Source organism: Calidris pugnax, unplaced genomic scaffold, assembly GCF_001431845.1.
Source record: "Calidris pugnax isolate Ruff unplaced genomic scaffold, ASM143184v1 scaffold44, whole genome shotgun sequence".
NCBI classification, from domain to species: Eukaryota; Metazoa; Chordata; class Aves; order Charadriiformes; family Scolopacidae; genus Calidris; species Calidris pugnax.
The window spans coordinates 16,387,236-16,406,425 of NW_015094506.1; the positions used below are offsets into that span (position 1 = coordinate 16,387,236).

The following is a 19,190-nucleotide window of genomic DNA, read 5'->3' on the forward strand; positions in this document are numbered from 1 at the left end:
TGGAACTTCTCCAACATCCCTTTTCATGTTTGATACACACACAGAGGCCTAGCTAGAAATTTTTAAATCACTCTCATATTTTCAACTCCAGCTTTTTCCCCCTTTCTTCCCCAAGGCCTCCAAATTGCCTCACCTGGCTCATGACATAAGCAACTGTCTAGCTTCCAAAGGGATTTTTCTAGATTTTTTTTTTTATTATATTATTTAGTGTTGCTCTCCAGGCCTACATCCCTCTGTGCTTGTACTATGTGAATATGCAATTGAAGGATGAATAATTTAAACCCAATCTTACTTTGCAACACAAAATTCTTTGTTCTACATTTACAAAATACTATTTTTGAAACAGAATGTATGAGGTTTGTGAATTTTTTAAGAAAAAAAGTTCCCTACATTTAGACTAATCCAGAAAACCGTACCTCTCCACTATCAGGTATGGCAAACCTTCAATAAATCTCCTTCCCCTGTCCCCGTAAGTACTTTGGTTTTGACAATGCAAACTTTAAATACAAATTTTAGAACCGCTGCCCGAATACCCACTTCAGCACCATGTTGAGAGTGACCTTCAAGGGAGTAAATTCCTTGCCACTTGGCAAGGGCAAACAAAAGCAGTTCATGCAGATGGACAATACTCATTGCCATGAAATATTCCATAGTGGTACCTGGAACTCCACTATCAGTGTGGTATTCCAGGTGAACATACAAGGAAAAGAGACGTCCTCCGCAAGAACACCAACTGCCAGCACCAAAGTGAATGCCGCAAGGTGCTTAATGTGTTGCATTACACTAGGGCTGTGTCCTGGTTTGAGGTAAAACAGAACCAAATCATGTAACACACAATGAAGAAGTTACCAGCCAGGAGTCACATCCAGGCTCTCATGTGCTACAGTCCGTAACCGGACCGAGACAGACATTTTCACATGGGGAGAACGTGAGCTACTCACATTGGTTCATAACCCTCCAATTTTACTTTAATACCAATCAATTTGTGTATCAATCTTAAATTTAACAAAGAGTGAAAAAATTACCCACAGAGAAAATAACAACTTGGAAACAAGAAATTTATCAAATTCTCTTGATGTTTATTGCCTGTCACATGACTAGAACAATTTTAACGGTAAGACTTCTGGTAGCGTGCACGAGCACCAGGTCCTCCAAATTTCTTGGATTCACAACGGCGAGGATCTGCAACCAGCAGAGTCCTATCATACTGGATTAGGATATCCTTGATCTCTTTCTTAGAAGCTTCATCAACATCTGTTTAAAAAAAAAAAAAGTCTTCAGTTTAAGAAGTTTCACTCAGAACAAATCTATATTAACATTTTTGCACCAAAACTACCAGAAGTCTACCAGAAGCCATACATTTCCACTTAAGACAATTAAAACAACTTACATTTTTGATAGTAAGCCACCAATGCTTTGGAAATAGCTTGACGGATAGCTGTTAAAAAAGAAAGATAATGGATCAGTAAGGACTGCAAAGGTCATTTAAAACTTAAACACGAAGTGCCATTTATTTGAGAAACTTGCTGTCTTCTTTTCTGCCAAATTGTCCTTTCTCTCCTTAATTTCCCCTCCCACACACCCACGTGATTTTTACTTTGGCGAATCTGAAGAAATCTGTGCCAAGAGGCCACCCACGGTTCATTTGTTGATTTGACAACTGCCAGCTAGCCAAGGAATTGAACAAGGGCAGTCTTGATCACCTTCTCCCCCAAGTACTGATGTAGGTTTATCTTCTACTGACAAGCAGCCAACTTTCAAAATCCTCAGAAACAGAGTTCTCTGAAACGCCTATGCTTTTCAGCAAGGATAAAATTGATCAGTGTGTTCAAAGCCAAAGGAGGCAAAAGGGACAACAGGACAGTATGACCTGCTCTTCTAGCACACCCCAATAAAATATGCCTGTAGCACAGTACCACAGTAACAAGAACTCAAACCAGGAATACGGGAGTAACTGTAAAGATTTTTGTTAGGCTGGAATCTGTCAGAACATCAAACTCAGGGGTTTAGTGGAAATCTGAATTTTCTGAAAAACTAATGTAATGAACTTTGAGACTGAAACACGTCTCTGTTCTTTCTGCAGTTTCAGCTCCACTTCACTAAACTGAAACAGGACAAATCCATCATCTGTAAAGAGCAACTCTATCAACAGCTAAAGCAAGTATGTTGTCAATCTTCTCTGCAAGGGGAAAAAATGCCTAGCTTTGCAGGTCAGCCGACAGATGCTTCTGAACAACAATGCAAGTTTACAACTAAAGATTCAATTTCAAATGATAAATCCCCATTTGCCCTCCCAAAATCTTTGTGCTCAGCTGCTCCTGAACTGTCCTGTCACACTGCAAGACACGAAGATCATTTCCTCACATTTTCTCAAAATTTCATCAGTTTACTTCATTCAACTTACTCCAGACGTTCCAGCTTTCCGCATAAAATATAACTACTAAGTCTTTAAGAAAACTACACTTGCACAGTGCAAAAAGAAACAGAACACAGAGATGTGCAAGTTACTATTTTAAACTCAAGCCTCTTAAATATGTCGCTTGGCCTGTTCTAGCCCACACCGGAGATCCCACCAAAATCATACCGTAGATCTGTGCTACGTGGCCACCACCCTTTACACGGACTCTGATGTCAACACCAGCAAACCGTTCCTTCCCCAGGAGGAGGACAGGTTCAAGCAGCTGGGAAACAAAACACAAAAAGAAAATTAGTTTGTGATCAGAAACAACAAGGATTAGAGCTTGCAGTAGGTTTACCAGATGTGAAGGTACTGAATGTTCTGAAAAATGGAGCCTTGATTTTACAAGCACACACCCAAACAAAGCACACCTCTTGCAGAGTTATTTTGACATACTAAATTTAGTATGACTAAACTTACTAAATTTACTTTGACTACTAAATTTACTGAAGTCTTGAATTTATTATATTTAAGTTTCAGAAATCTTAATAGCAAAGCATATGCACAAGAGAATTAAAAGCAAGGGAATAGCTTAAGTAGAATGCCATAACTACACCAGAAAAATAAATCAAGCTTATTAAAATTGAAGAGCTTAAGTAATTTGTGGGTGGGCTTCCCCACTATTTATTATACTTTATAGTTATCTAGTCAGTTTTAGATTCTGTCAGCACTGTTCAAACACATATTTCATCAAGTCCTAAACAATCTTTTAAAAAGGAGGGTTTTGAAGTCACCCATTTTAGATTAAAAAATAGATGTGAAGTGCTGAAAATAATTCTCATAATTACATTAACATACATTAATATAGTTAAGCAAAAAGCCCACCCTTCCCAACAAGACAACCACAGAAGAACAGTTTTCTGAATTTTCATAACAGCATCTATATTTCAGGTAACCAGGAAACACAGAACCAAAAATTTAGTACTGTCAATAAGGAAAGCAACTCTTCTCCTTTCCCAAGAAATTATACATATAAAACTATTTTAACATCCAAGGTGGGGGCCAGAAGAGGTGAGGAAGTAAAAGGGGGAATGGATGAATGCTTACTTTATACTGCAGAGTTCTGGGCTCAATCATTTCCAGAGGTCTTCCATTCACTTTAATGAGGCCATTTCCTCTCTTGCAGTGGGCAACAGCAGTTGCTGTTTTCTAAAAATGCAAATGTGCGTTAGTACTGCATTTTACTTTTGCACTAACAATGCGGAGTAAATTTCTATTTAGTTTTAATAATCTAAAAACCTTAGGTTTATGCCTAAGATCAACATCTCACACCAAACAAAACAATACTGTTCCTTACATTCTCAGGTATTGACTCATAATATTAAGGCATCATCTCAATAAAATTAGATTTAGTTTAGGTTATCGATGCTATAGCTTTATATTTAGTTATAAATACGGGAAAGACACCATCTCTATTCTACAACACGGCATTTTTGTGGCTCCCTTCCTCACAAAAGCTTGTTACCTAGGATTATTCGAGTCACTGGATCCCAGCAGTGCAAACTTTATTCTTCCCCCTTCCGTCTCATAACGTGTCTGTCGCACACCAGCAACGATGAGCCAGCCCCCTATGCCCGGTACGATAGCGGCGGCCACCCGAGAGAGCAGAGCTCCGACCCATGAGGACCCGGGCTCATGCCTTCAGAGAACAAATATCTCCCCTCTCTCGCGCGGGGCCGGGAACACGGCGCGGCCCAGCACCTCCGGACCGGGACACGTGGGCTGCCGAGCAGGCCTGACCACGGCCGGCCCTGCCGCACACCACCCCTGCACAAGGCCCCGGCGAGAAGCCGCTGCCAGTGCCCCCGAGCTAGGACCGAGGGACCCCGAGGGACCCCGAGCGCCTTGGGCCGCACGGCGCCGCCCAGCCCGACAACGAGGAGACGGAGCGGGCCGCGGCGCCCCGGCCTCACCTTCCGCCCGAAGACCTGGACGCTCTGCAAGGGGCCCTTGGCCGGCATAGCTGCTCCTGCAAGACAGAGGGAAACGGCGTTAGCGCTGCCGGGGCAGTGGGCGCGGGTAGGGCGGCGGAGGCCGGAGCTCCCCCGGACACTCACCCTCCCCTCAGCGGCGGCACCGGGAAAAGGCCGAACGGGGCTTCCCAGCCTCTTCTCAGGGGCAGCCAGGCCGTAAAGCGCGACGCCGTCTTCCGGCAGTGCGACGGAGCGCCCGGCCGCTCCTCCCGCGCCCGGCCGCGCTTTGCGGTAGCCCGGAGCCGGGCGGGCGGGGCAGCCGGGGCGCGCGCCCCTTCCGTTAACCGCCCTCCCTCAGCCCCCGCGTGGCCGGTGGTTCCGCACCCCGATGGGGGGACGGTCGCGCCGCTGGCGGCGCACAGCTGAGGGGGTGCGTCTGTCCTCTTCCCCGCCGGTGGGGCAGCGCGGCCCCCGCGCCCAGCAGTCGGCCAGAGGAGTTTGATGGGCGCTGGGGAGGGTTAAACGGCCTCAGCAGGGCCTTCTGTAAGGCCGCCTCGGCGCAGTGGTGTAGGGTCACCCCGACTTTCGCCCCCCTCGTCGGTTTTGCTGTGGTGTTTTTGCTTTGTTTGTTTGTTTTGTTTTTAAGATGCTTTCGTCGCACCCAGCATTGATTTAAAGGGATGGGGTCCCGGTAATCGCCGGGTAAGAGCTGTCCCCCTTTCAGAAAGCCGCCTCTGTCACCTTAACGCTCCTGCGTTCGAAGCTGCCCGTGCGGGACCGCCTGCCGTCCCGCAGGAGGAAGGCGGCAGCCTCTCCCCAGGAGGGAGCCCGGCACCGCCCGGAGGAGGCCGAGCGTCCGCAGGCTTTCTCCAGCTGACCGGGCAGGCACCCCGGGAGAAGCACAGCCCGTGCTCCAACGGGTGAGGTTAGAACGGGGCAGGGAGCGGGCAGATGACTCACTGCCTGAGCGCTGCCATGGACTGCAGCAGTTTGAAGGGCTTCTTGAGAGGGATAGAGAGGATGCACAGGCTGCAGAGAGGCATTTTCTTGAGTTACTTTGAAACATCTAGTGTTAACATCGTAGCATACGGAATCACGGAATTGTCAGAGTTGGAAGGGACCTCTAGAGATCATCTAGTCCAACTCCCTGCTAAAGCAGGAACGCCTATAGCACACTACTCAGGACTGCATCCAGGCGGGTCTTGAAGATCTGCAGAGAAGGGGACTCCACGACCTCCCCGGGCAGCCTCTTCCAGTGCTCTGTATCATCTCTTAGGTGTCCCAGTCACAAGCAGAACTCAGGTGGGATTCTCATATAAAGAGAATAAAAGGATACAAAATGATGCCTTCCCTGAAAGGCTTACAGTCACCCTTTGGACCTCCTTGAGATGCAGCAATATGAACTGCATAGATTTTTCAGTTTTAAAGTTTGGTAAACTGCTGGAGAAGGTGAAGATTTAAGCCCTGTAGCATTGAGGCATATTCAGGCAATTCTTTACACCCACTTAAACAGTCAGCGACCGTTTAAGAACAAGTCAAGGAGTTCTCCTTAAATTCAGAGCATCCACAGAGCCCATCAATGTGAGCTTTTATCTCTGTTTTCCTTCTTTAATATCTGTCATAAAACACGGAATTTAAGTCACTTTCAGACTGAAAATATTTTACTTCTAAGGCTTGATATTTAGTATGCAAAATTCTCCAGAATCTATTGATGAAGCAAGGTCATGCTTCTTAGATATTTTAAACAATAGAGATTTAAATTACTATGATTAATTAGAAAGTTGACTGCTCAAATGAAACAATCAGTTCCTTTGTCTTTGTACAGGATTTTAAATACTGAACATTAGTCATCAGTCATGTGAGGATTTAAACAAGCACTTAGCTTTATGCAATTTGAGTGATTAGTTCTATTCAAGTGAATAGTACTGTGCAGAGCGTGTAAGATTTAGCACATCTCAAACCCCCAATTGTACAAAGCTTTAACATGTGACCTGAAAAGTGATTATATCTTTTTTTTAAGGCTGTTTCCTAAGGAACAGTGTTTATGCAGTCACACGTGTCTGTCGTCCAATCTTTACCCATCATTGGGGGAACAGGAATGGTCACCAGCTTGTTGACCAATTTCAGTTAGTTTTCACAGAAGAATGGAAATTTCATAAAACAATTTAGCTTGTACATATTTGGTGAAAATAGGTGGCTCTGTATAAGAGAGATCTTGCATAATGAAAGCAGCTGCAGGAGCTGAAATACTAGACATTACAAAACAGTTATTTAGGTGAAAAAGAGAAAACATAATACCTAATTAACCCAGTTAGACAAAAAGATTCAACTAAGACTTGTGATCAGTCCAAAGGTGAGCCATTAGTCACTGCATTTGGTTGCGTGTTCAGGGCACTATTAAAGGAAAAGAAAGCAAACCTAAATCTTTTCCTTCTGTGGGCGTTATCTGAGATCTGCTAATAAAAGACCTGTGTTTTGACACCAAGTACACCCTTAAATAGGGGGTTCTCAAATGTCTGCTTGTATAAAGGTTACATTTTGGGAGCATACTTTCTTAGGTCCTTCAAAATTCGTCCTCATTTGGGTGTTTATCTGCTGCATGTTCTTCCTGGAACTGAAAACATTCATCTTAGAAGAGCCTATGTATAAAACCAGTGATGTGCCTAGACATATGTATCTTTCTGTATTCTGTTAGCAAAATAAGTAGGTAACCAACAGATATCAATAGTGTTGCCTGGAAGATAAGGTTAAAGGCCTTGTGCTCATGTTTTCTTTGCTTTCTAGCATAAAAATGGGAATAGGAGCTAAAAGGCATTCACAAACCACCTACCACAGTAATTAGGCTGTAACATGGGAAGAGAGAACTAGTTCATAAATATAACCATATACAAAAGAAACAAAAAGAAAGATACCAGAATGGGAAAAAACCCTCAGGTAAGATACTACAAAGAAAATTCTAAGCCCTAACAATATCCCTACTTAGTTTTACTGAGCAGGGAATACTTTAAAATGGTAATGTATCTCCAATTTCAAAAAGAATAACATAATAAGAACCTCCAAGCATCACCTACAAACTCTTGTCTTCACTTCCTTTTTATTTGTAAAATAATTGTACCTGTGGAATGTAAGGCACTTGTTTGGCAGACTTTTTTTTTTTTTTAACCTTACTTTGCACCAGTGTGAAGAGTCACACAGCATGCAAAGCAGTGAATAATCAGGCCCAAAGAATTCAAGGTATATTTGCTGGTAAACCACTCCAACCAGAAAGAGCATTTCAAGAGAAAGCTGGCAGGTTTGAGTCCATCTTGATCAGGCTTTTTTATTTTTTCTTAACAGGATGGAAAATATTTGGATTTGATTCAAGTGTAAGTCCTTGACTTCACAGTGATTCTGGATTGTGCTAACAGATGATCTTTTGTGTATCTTTCTACCAAAAAGGATCTTACAGCAACTAAATCTTTTAATGGGTGTTCAGTGAGACGCTGAACTGAGAGTCTCTTGCTGCATGACGTCCTCCACCAGAGCTGCTTTGACCTCATTGCAGGCTGTGGGGTAACATGTTGCTATGACCTGCTCTCCTCCCACAGAGCAGGCACATGGACTGCTGCTCAGTCAGGTTGCTGGAAGCAGCTAGGGTATGGCAGCAGGGTATAGTGCTATAGGAGAATATCGCTGACCATGCCTCCAGTTGTTTCCTCACTTCACAAAAGGAGCACAGACCTTGTGTAGTAACATGGCTCCATGGGGAGGAGGGCAGGAAGGGAATGGCAGGAGATGAGCAAAGGTGGACCAAGCAGAGTCAGTGAGAAGGGCTGAGCAGAGCAGCACTGTATCTGTTCCTTTGGAAATTTGCCAGTCTGGAGCACATGGAAAACTGCAGTACAAAACCCAGGTGGCAGGCCACTGCCCACTGATACTGCCAGGCTGACGTAGTGCAACCAATGAAGTTTAGATGTCTACTTGTTTGTTACTTGAATGCAAACAGAGATTTTATTTGGCATCCCTATGCAAGAGTCAATTCTATTGAAGATTTTTGCTATTTCTGTGTTTGTGTGGGGTCTTTTTTCTGGGATTTTATGTAGTTTGGAATTTAAACTAGCAAGTGACTGGACTTCCATGTGAAATCATGATGTTGGTTCTCCACTAGGAGAACCATCTTTACAAGCAAATTCACATGTAAGTTCAAAAGGTAAACATTCCAAGACAACTCCATTTTACCTTCCACTTAACACAGAAGCTACCAAGGGTGTAAGACAACAAAGAGTCAAGGTCAATATGTTAATAAGGCCAGCTGTAATGTGACTCTAATTTTCCTCCTATTTATAAGAGAGAAAATGCTCACCATGAAAAATAGTGTGAGAATTAGTGAGATTATCTTCCTAATGTAATATCTGAAATGTTAATAGAAAGGCGAGAGCTATGGCAAAACATGGTCAGTTACTTCTATGTATGTTGTGATAGAAAATGAAAAAAAACATTGTTAAAGTAAAGGGGCATTTAGGGGAAATGTGAAGAAACATTTCCTTTACATTGTCCATAATCACATTAAAAAAAAAAAAAGTAAATCCATGCTTTCTACCAAAACGTCCCAACTTGCAATTGAATTACACATTGTAGGATATTATTATTTTTTTTTAGCAGAGTGGATAATTTTAATCAGGGAGAAGATTTGTTCATATTTCATGCATGGTAAACAGAGCATATTCCCCGAAGGTTTTATTTCAGACAGCCAAATCATCTCTATATGCTTCAGAAGGCTTCTGTCTTGTACAGATTTATACCTTTTGAAGATCAGTGGGTTCCTTCACTAAGAAATATGAAGTATTTCAGGAAAGAAAGTACTGACATGCTTTCTTTCTTATGGCAGCTCTTACAATCTGAAAGATCTGGGATACCAGAATATAGTTCTCGTATTACAATTTTGCAACTGGGACGTGTTTGATGATAAAGTGTTATTAGCTAATGGATCCCGTTATTTCTGATGCTTGCTTTTCACAGATCGTATTCATCAAGGCAGCAGCTGAAGAGTTTTCTAAACTCAATTAGTGCAAGAATGCTGTGACCAATGGAAAAATGTTTGATGCATGCCAGAAAACAAATCTTCCCAGCTCTTGGAAATACATTCTGAAAACAAATAAGGATCACACAAGATTTTCATAGGAATAAATATTTTTTTTTCCTAAGAAAGTATTTAAAATCTAAGGCAAAAATTTTGGTTTAATTATACTTCTCTAAGGTAGCTCTATAGCATAAGATCTGGAACAAAAGGATATGCATTATCATGTTTGGCGTGAATACTGACTCCCATTTGCAGATTTAAATGTTGATGTCACACTGAGATTAAAAACACAAGCCAATTTGTAATGTAGGAACAGTAATAGGCATATTCAGACTGCAATTCATTGAATGTAAATAATTAGCAATACAATGGGTTGCTCAGGACCCACTTTTAGCCTTGCTACTTGGGAAAAATCACAATTAATGATTGTCTTGACTTTAGTTTTGAATGAATAGGATAGCTCTTTCAGTACAATAAACAAAAGAAATACAAAGCCCATCTTGGATCTGAACATATAGATAGACAATTAAGGCTCATTGTTTTAGCTCTGTAACCTGACTTGTTGCTGGAATCTGCAAAATGTTGTGACTTAAATTTACCACATGCATCCATTTACAATGGCTAGAAATTTATATTATCTGTTAACATAGTTTAGCTGGAAAGTGATAGTGTATTAACTACTCATTTTAGAATCTGTCCATATATTAAAGGATAAAATCTAAAAATCTAGGACTTAGGTTTGAAATATGACTTATCTATGTTCGACCCCTCTTGCAGTATACAAGCCCTTTAATGACATGTATTGACAGTAAATTAGAATTACTTAAAACTCTTCTCCTGTACATCTACGGAAGCTGCTCATAAGTGTGTGTGCGTGAGCTCATACACTCACACTTTCATATGTCAACAGGAACCAAAAGTTGTAAGAAACTGACCGGGCAACAACCCAGTACCCTCAAGCTACACAAATAAGCTCACAAGTAAATAGAATCATGTACATGAAACAGTTTATTTTTTTAGAACAGAACGGCATCTCCAAGCTTCCTGCTGTATTTTGCTGCCCCTGGAGGCTGCTTCTCGGTTTAGTTCCCTTTTTTAGAAGCTAAACACAGCAGGGTCCAGTGGGATCCAGCTGCCCTCTCTCAACTCTTCTGCAGCAAGAGTTGTTGTCCTGGGTCTTAGCTTCCGCAGGCCTGTTGGCATCCTTTCTGTTTTTCCATGTTAAAGAAATTTGGGGAAGAGTGAGCACGGAAACGGGCACCTATTTTGCACATCTTTAAAATACAGTCTTTTTGCCCCAGCTCGTTTAATTACGTTCAGACTACAAATATGGTGTCACATTCCATGATCTGTGGATTTCTCTTTAAAACTCACTTTCACTGTAATGTGTACAGAAAGTTGCTGTCTTCTAGGTAGATCAAAAGGTGCAATTATTGTTACTGACTGCAGAAATAGACTATTAGTTATGCACGTGCTTGATTTGCTGAAACATCAATCATAGTTTAGAGCAGAAAGAGGTAGGTTTCTGTGAAGTTATATTAATCTCTACTGAGGTCATTTCTATTTCTGATTTTGAATCTGTTTGTTGTTTCAAGTGAAACATTTTCCATTGCCTGTGGTAGGAGGGCAGATAAGGCAGAAGTATCGGAGCTCGTGAACTGTTGTGTACTTACTGACCTACCATAGAACTGAGGCATTTTCTCCAGAAATCGGAGCAGCTGAACTTCAAAGGAGACTGAACCCTTTTGGCAAGGCTTTGTAAGGGCTCCGAACGGAAAATCTTGTGTTTATGAAGCAGAGCAAGTGAGCAGAAATGTAGTGACTCTCCAGCTTGTAGCACTTCAGGAAAATAATAATACATTTTATTCGTACAGGGCTGAATACGGCTAGGTTATCTGGATGCTGCATGCTGCCAGGAATTCTGGAATTATTGAACCCAGGAGAGTCCCCCTCTGGTGTAGGATTGAGAAAGTGGTTGTTACCTGTTACCAGCTTGAGCTGAGACACAGCTCTGACACAGAGACAGTTCTCAGCGCCTTTGTTACATGTTAATAGCTGATGCATTTTAAAGTAATCTGTCCACCCTCACCTAGCCCATTGTTCAGGGACAGCAGTGAAGAAGTCATAGGGTCTGGTATCTCCAAATGGCTCTTTTGTAGTTCTTTCCTCTGCTGTTCCCAAGAGAATCTAGCCTGTAATATCTACCCGCTAGGAGATCCACACACAGTTCACAGAAACACAAACACATGCGGTATTACAACACACGTATTAAAATGACATTTTTTTACAAGATCAAAAACAGATAGAAAAAATAAAGTGCTGTGGGAAAGCTTTTACCGAATAAAAATGTCTGTGGAGGCTTGATCATATGTGGGCCTGTGAATAACACTCAGGAGACTATAAACTTTAGACGAACCAGATGGTTAGACAGCAAACCAGATGGTTTTATTTATGCAGACAAAGTTCACATTTAGCGAGGTACTTTGTTCTTCTAGAGAAGATTTCACACATGAAGTAAAAGAATTATATACATGTCCTGTGATGATGGACTGGAACATTCATACAAATGTAAGTCTCATCAAGTAGTCTATTGTCTTTTCCATAGAAATATCATCATAATTACATCATTGGGATACTTCTTTGCTGTTCTTGTACATGGCGTTGCTTCTTTTTGGTGCAGTAGCATCCAAAGGCTTTAGTGAGGATTATGAGCAGCTTCTGTTACGTGTCATAAAATTGCACAGGAAGATACAGTCCTTGCTCAGGAGAATTTAGAGTCTAAGGAAGCCGAAATGTAACACAGGAGTTGTCCAGTGATAAAGTACAAGAGAGATTGTCAGCTGTTGCTGATGGGTCCCAACTAGGATCCAGCTCTCCTTTTCAGTACTTATGAACTTAACTACGCTACCTTCTAGTCATTTGGTTTTATTTTTACTGCAAACCCAGAAAGTCCATTTGTCTTATCTGTAAAGTATATGCATGCCGACTTTTCCTTTGTTTTTAAAAGCTGCTTCATCAAAACCTTTTAAAATCTCAAGGTCCCTTGAAATGCCCTGTTTTGTGAATTGTCATCTATACTCATTCAGCCGTGCTTCAGCCGCTCCGAGAAACTGTTGCCCTGTCTGGTGGGGGGTCAGTTCTCTGACAGAATGGCAAACAACAAGTGGATTCCAGATTTTTTCATTGCAAAGTCAACATCTGAGGCTAAAAACTTTACACTACTGCTCAGGCAGTAGCCTTCAGCAGCACAGCAGTCATAGCAACTTATCGTGTATAGTCTCTTAACTTTTTCAAGTGTTTATATCATAATTTCACAGAAGCTTTTGAGCCAGATTTTTTTTTTTTTTTTTAATCTGATGGTGCTACCTATAGCTTCCTGCTGATCTTAGAAAAAGGTATTTTTGGAAAGTGTATTTCCACAATCTTAACGTAGGTGTGGCATAGTGACACATATATTGTGATTAGCACATTAAGAAGCAAAAAAAAATGCTTTGGTGACTTTCTTAATGTAGTTTAAAAAACACAGATGCATGAACTTTTATTATCCATTCCTGATGAAGAATTGCACCTAAATTATAAACACCTCTTCAACAGAAATCCATTCTGGACTCTTTTCTTATTTGCATTCCAACCAAATTTCAGCTTTGCTGAAAATTTAATCTTACCCATAGTCTTGTTCAGCTATTGGTTTTATAAAAGTGTTCTTTAAGGGTTATGACTGTTTAGTAGAGCTATGAATATTCCGAAAATACAGAGCAGATAAAAGATTTCACTGGTAGCAAAAGTATCAGGCTCATCAAAATGTTAGAAACATCACCTCATGATTTTTCCTGGAAAGTATTATCGTTCTAAAATAAATGTGATAGAAATGATGGCACTATCATTGCATCTATGAACTACAACAAAAGGAAAATACGTACTTTTAAAAATCCAAATTACTAATTTTATGGCAATCAAAATAAAGGAAAAAGTAAAATGGTGGCCTTGGCAGTTTTAGATTTACAGTTGGACTCAATGATCTTAATATGATCGTTGCCTGTAGCCCCATACAGTGAAAGACACTGTTGATGCAAGCTTGCAAAGTTTTGTCAAGTGAAGGAATTTGGAGAGTAATATAATTACAGAAAGACAAACTCTGGTGATGTGACCAGATTTCTGTGACTGCACAGAAATCAGTAGTTAGATATGAAATCAACCTCAGGTTTCAAAAATGTTTACAATGTATATGGCATTTAGGTGCCTAACTCCCAAAGGAATACAAAGCCTCTGCCTTTAAGTAACTTAGGAGCCTAAATCTGTTTGCAGAATGACATAGATTCATAGTCTATATCTAATTGAAAGTTAATTAGATTACACTTTTTAAAGTATCTGTAACTTTTGAAAATAGGACTCATGTTCATTATCACTGGAAGCCTTTGGAACATTTATTTTCCACCTGGCATGCTCTCTGTATTGAGAGGAGTAGCTCTCTTTCTTCTAGCAAATCCATTATTTGGTAGGGTCTGAAGGCAAACAGGCCAAGCACCTCACACCAAGGCTGTGCTTGGGACAAATGCAGCAGAGTATTAAGGACTGAGAGAATGTATTCCATTGGATTTAAAGATACTCTGAACTGTTATTCTTATATAAACCCTTCTTCTTTTCCTTTATTTTTTTTAAGATTGGAGTTAAAAGCTCTTTAAGTCTGTTTATTGTGCGTTCTGGACTCAGTTGCTAGTGGTTTATTTTAAGAGTTAAAGTATTTTGACAAAAAAGTCCCATATAATCTCTCCAATGTAATTCCATTCCATGGTCAGTGACATTTTAGATAGATAAGCCATCCACATAACTTTTCACACTGTTCCATCATCCCAAAATCAGTTTAATTATAATTATGTATTTTTGCCACATCATATGGAGCTGATATAAATAATATTTTTTTATCCATGGGCAGCATCAGGTTTCAAATCTGTAGGAGTTTGACTTTAATGTATTTGGTGTTTATATCTTTTTAATTGAAGTAACAGAACACTTAAGATTTTCCCTATTGTATTAATTTTTAAAACATCATTCATAAAGTTCACATGTAATAGGAATAATTTCAATCCTGCTTCAATAAAATAGTAACATGCAATATAATAGTGATTTATCATTTTGAGTGTAATTTTTTGCAGTTATATGAGCTTGACGTGATACTTGCCTTTCAACAGCCCAAAGAGTCAAACTATCATTTGTGGAAAAATCAAAAAATGACCATCTCGTCTGTGTTTGCTCTCAGCCTGTGTATTCATGGATTTCCTCTATGCAATTATCAATCCTCTGAATACAAAGACGTAAGCAAACTAACCAATAGTTCTGACTGCACAGAGCCCTTGCCTTCAGCATCAGAAGCTGCACAGTCCCCATCAGTCTTCCTGATTTAATTTTAGTTCAGTGCCTTTATTGATTGCATGCAATCCATTTGGAAACCGTAGCAACTAAAATCTTGCTTTATATAAGACAGTGTCAGTGCTAACTTCTCTGCTTAGAGTTTGCAACGCACATTTTATCTAAAGTCTCTGGGTTTCTGTTAATGTCTGCATGTTTGGATTTCAAATTTTGGTGGCCTGTGTCCCTAAGTAACGATGTGACAAGTCCCAATAGGTAGCTCTGGTCCAAATGATGTAACTCTGCTCTAAAGTATATATGTAGTTATTCCTTCTCAAACCTCCCAAAGAAACAACCACTTTGCGGGATGTTCTGAGAATGGAAAAGTAATCTCAAAATGGACTTTCTTTCTGCTCTTCCTGCATTAAGTCTCCAGAGGAAAGACGGGGCAGAGGGTTTAGGTCAGGCAGAGGGTTTACACCTTTTACAGCACCAGCTCACACCACTTGAACTGCACTATAAGGACCAACTGATGATTTTCCATGTGACCATTGCATAACTATCTAGTGATCACATCTCCAGCCCTTCTAAATTGAGCTAGATTTGAAATCAATTCACTTAAAGTGACCTTTGTGACTTCTACCATTTGTTTGGGGTCCTGTAGAAGGAATTGTTACTGAAGGCCTTCTCAAAAGCAACTGGAAACCACGGTAGGAGGTTTTTTCTGCCAATAATCTATTCATCCCTTTCGCACTCCACATATGTATTCCTTCCATCTCTCCCCTCCTCGCTAATTCACTCCTTATTCTTTATCCCTTTGTCCCTCTCTACTTTGTCAGAGGACTGTGACAAGCCTGGAACAGAGTCAGTGCTGATCTAAGTGTGTGTGGGTGGCAGGGGATGGGGAGGGCAAAGCTGGGCTAACGCACAGCCCTGCCTGGCTGTGAGTGTCCTTGGGACGTGGAAAAGTGGGATCACAGTGGGCTGGCGGTACTGCCGGCTGAATGGAGGTGAATGCTAAAGCTCCCTTAGCTTTTCCACCACCTCCGAGTGAGAACCAGACCTCACACCCCATCGTTTCGTAGTGGAGGAGCTAAACTGAAGTGTGTTTGCACTAACTCAAATCCGTCTCTACTAATCCCTGCTAAAGATCTACTAGAAATCAGCTGATTTACATTAGTTTCACTAACTCAAAAAATAATGCTTGAAAAAATGTTGTAATAAACTTTGACACAGATCCAAAAAAAGACACTTTTCAGGCTGACACTGTCAGGGAGCAGGAGGAGGGGAGCTGCTCCTCGAGGTGGGATGAGCCCGGAGCTGAGGGTGAGCCCAGCACAGGCAGTGCCCCACCAGAGGGACACCATCCCACAGGGGCTGAGCTGGGGGCTGGTAATGGGGTCTGCTTCACTTTTTTTTAATTTTGTTTTTGCAACCATGAATTTCTCTTTTATTGGTCTGTTGCTGTGAAAATCCTGCAAGCCTTGGATACCACCTACTTATCAAAAGAAATATTTTACTGCGTTAAATGTTGGCATCTTAATATAAAAATATTGTGAACTAATTAACTTTTTGTGAGTTTTGGTCCTTTTGAACTCTCTCACGGCTCCTCTGGTAGCTGGCAGTCTGAGAAACACTGCTCTAGCCAATAGTTTATATTGTCAGCAAACTGCATCGGTAAATTACAAAAAAAATAGCCTGGAAGTAATCAGGCAGCTTGCTTGAACATGAAGCCACTTCTACTGAGATGCCTACTGGCGTTTAGGTAACCGTAGTATTTATTTGTAGTGAAATTGTCTCTAGGGGCCTCCACCACCCTAAAGTGTTTGCTGTTCTCTCTGTGGGCACGTGCATCCGGCGTCACCCCACAACCAAGAGGCTTGAAAAGAAACAGGAACCCGCGGAGGGAGGGTGGGGAGAGAAGCCGTGGGGCTGCCCGAGGGACCGGGTAAAGGACAAGCAAATGGTGAGAGGCCGAGCTGTGGGCTCGGCTGCCATCAGCCCTCACCTACGGCCACCTCCACTAAACTCTCCATTATACTTTAGACTTCTCCATTTGCAATTCATCATTGATGTTTATATGCTTTTTTTTTTTTTCTTTTTCCGTGATAAGTTCTGAATCTGCTGTTTCTGCTGCCCTGGGAGAGCAGCAGGAAGCCCCAGCCGCCCTGTGTTCCCCCTCCATATCGCAGCCCCGACAGCTTTACTTCCACGCCTGGGGCTGCCTCTGCCATCTTGAAAAGAGAACGGGAGGGACTGGGGTTCCAGCTTGTAACTCGTTCCACAACGCTGAAACACATGCTTTCCTGTACAAGTAGGCCCACCTCTGTATTTAGGTTGTTTAGCCCACGTATTTCATGTTTTTCTGACACAACAATAAATAAAAAAAAAAAGGCCAGTTTCACTAGTTTGTCCAATCTGCTTTGTGGCACTCCAGCAATGAAAAGCCTGCTTTTAATTGGGCAATTAAACTTCACGACTGCTCTGCAACTCTGAAGTGATAAAAGGCAGCCAGAATGCACCAGGAAATCTCGCCCATCAGTTGGGAAAACTAAGGATGCACAAACACCTCCTCAGAGCCATCCCAGCCCCCGCGGAGAGGCTGAGCATCATCCCCGGCCCAGCTGGGCCACGCTGGGGACAGGATGTCCAGAGGACAGGCACACACAGAGGTTAGGCAGAGTTTAGCTTTGCAGGAAGGCAGGCACAGCCCCTTCTTCTTTAAAAGGTGCTTTTCATTGTTTATAACACAAGTCCACTGAAGATAATGGTGCCTGAGGCACAAAACCTCAACCCTGATCTCATCGAACGCTTTGGCTGTGTGCGAGCAGAAAACCGCCTGAAATCGGTGGGGATGTTTTGAGGATCAAATCTTACTTTTCAGGAGTACTGCTGATGTAAAAATTTTGTCTTTGTTTCTAGTAACCCATTTGGAAATCGTATAACAACAACTTTATTGCTAGCAGCCTCATGGCCATTTTGTTAGTCTTTCTTGGAGACCGTTGTGGTCACTTGCATTGTTTGTTTAAAAAAGATGACAATAACAGAAGTGGTGTGAGCACAGGAGGCAGGTCCAGGAGCAATGCTGGTCCCAGTCTGCCCTCTGAGTCTGCTCCTGACCCCCTGTGTGACCTTGAACCAAAGTCCCAGGTCTGAGCACTACCTCCTTTGGGCAAGCTGAGGTCTGGGTTTGAAGCTTGCATTATGAACCTACCTTTTCAGATGTTTGCTGTAACTATCTGGCAGTATTTACTCGAAACGTCTCTTCTGGAGGCGAGGTGTTAAATATGCCAGGAAGGGGTTAAGCGTGTCTGGCTGTTTCATAAAGGCAGGCATTTTGTTATTCCCTGAGGAAATGGGAGCTACTTTCTAGAGAAAGAAGGGACAAGGGCTGTGCAAGGTTCTGAACTACCCACAGAAGTGCTCAAGATGAACTATGGAGAGATTGTAACTGGAATATGAAGTTATTGCCAGTATCATTGTCAGTGAAAACCGTCTCTAGGAAGAAGCAGAGTTTTTATTCTAAAGCAGAAGTTTAAGATTATGTAAGTAAAGCACCCACACAAAACCTGCTATTCCTTTTCCTCACCCCATTCACGTTAAAAAAATATACTTTTTCTATTATAAAGGACTTGTTTTGCACTTACCCTTAGCAGTGCAAGTAGCTGGGAAATGTCCCTTTTAGATTTTGTGGCTGCTTAGTTACCACAGCTTCTTGCTATCCAAATAGACTCTCTCTGTCAGGGCTGCGAGATGGGGAGAGATAAACACAGGGAGCAATTGTGGCTTCCTGCCACCAGCCCGGCTCAGAAAGCAAGAAAGCAAGAGCAGATGAACCACTTCTGCAGCGGCGGTGGGAAGCTGTGGCCTCCCAGGAATAGGGCAGCTGAAAAACACAACCCAATGTCCCGAGAGCAGGATAAGGAACGTCAAATAATGTGCTCTTTTCTAGTGCCACTTCGCTTGTGCAATAGTTTTGAGGCAGCCGTTAACTCTGCCAGGAAATAATCCCTGTAGATACACAAGGAAAGTATCAGGTTTGAGGTAATGCGGTGGGATGCTCTATATGCAAAACCTACAATAGTGGCAGCCAATTTAATAATGATGTAATATAATCATTTATCAGCTGGAATCATTGCATCGGCATTGCCTAAAAGTAACAGTCAGGTGTTGAGTTTTGTCGCCTGCCCATACATTGTCCCTGTTTATTCAGTTTTGGAAACTGACTGGAAAGGAACAAAAAGAAAACTGGCTGATGAGAGAGAAAATAAGAGAAATTAAACAAGTAACAATGAAGTTGAAATTAGAGAAGCACCAGTGGTGCAAAAGAGGCAAGGTTCAAAACATCAACATCTCTCAAGCAAACCAGACTTTCCGATCCCTTCGGTGGGGTGTGGAGCAGGCAGTTTCCCTA

General features: G+C 41.8%; 1 protein-coding gene across 1 annotated transcript; it reads right to left on the reverse strand.

Annotated features, from left to right (window-relative positions):
- Positions 1-1,058: 1,058 nt before the first annotated feature.
- Positions 1,059-4,611, reverse strand: RPS16 (ribosomal protein S16). The gene is made up of 6 exons (XM_014964154.1): positions 4,516-4,611; positions 4,372-4,427; positions 3,506-3,607; positions 2,585-2,681; positions 1,391-1,438; positions 1,059-1,254 (listed from the first exon to the last, which is right to left on the reverse strand). Exons 2-6 carry the CDS (start codon positions 4,417-4,419, stop codon positions 1,109-1,111), a joined length of 441 nt encoding a protein of 146 aa, XP_014819640.1. The 5' UTR covers positions 4,420-4,427; positions 4,516-4,611; the 3' UTR covers positions 1,059-1,108.
- Between the last annotated feature and the right edge of the window lie 14,579 nt (positions 4,612-19,190).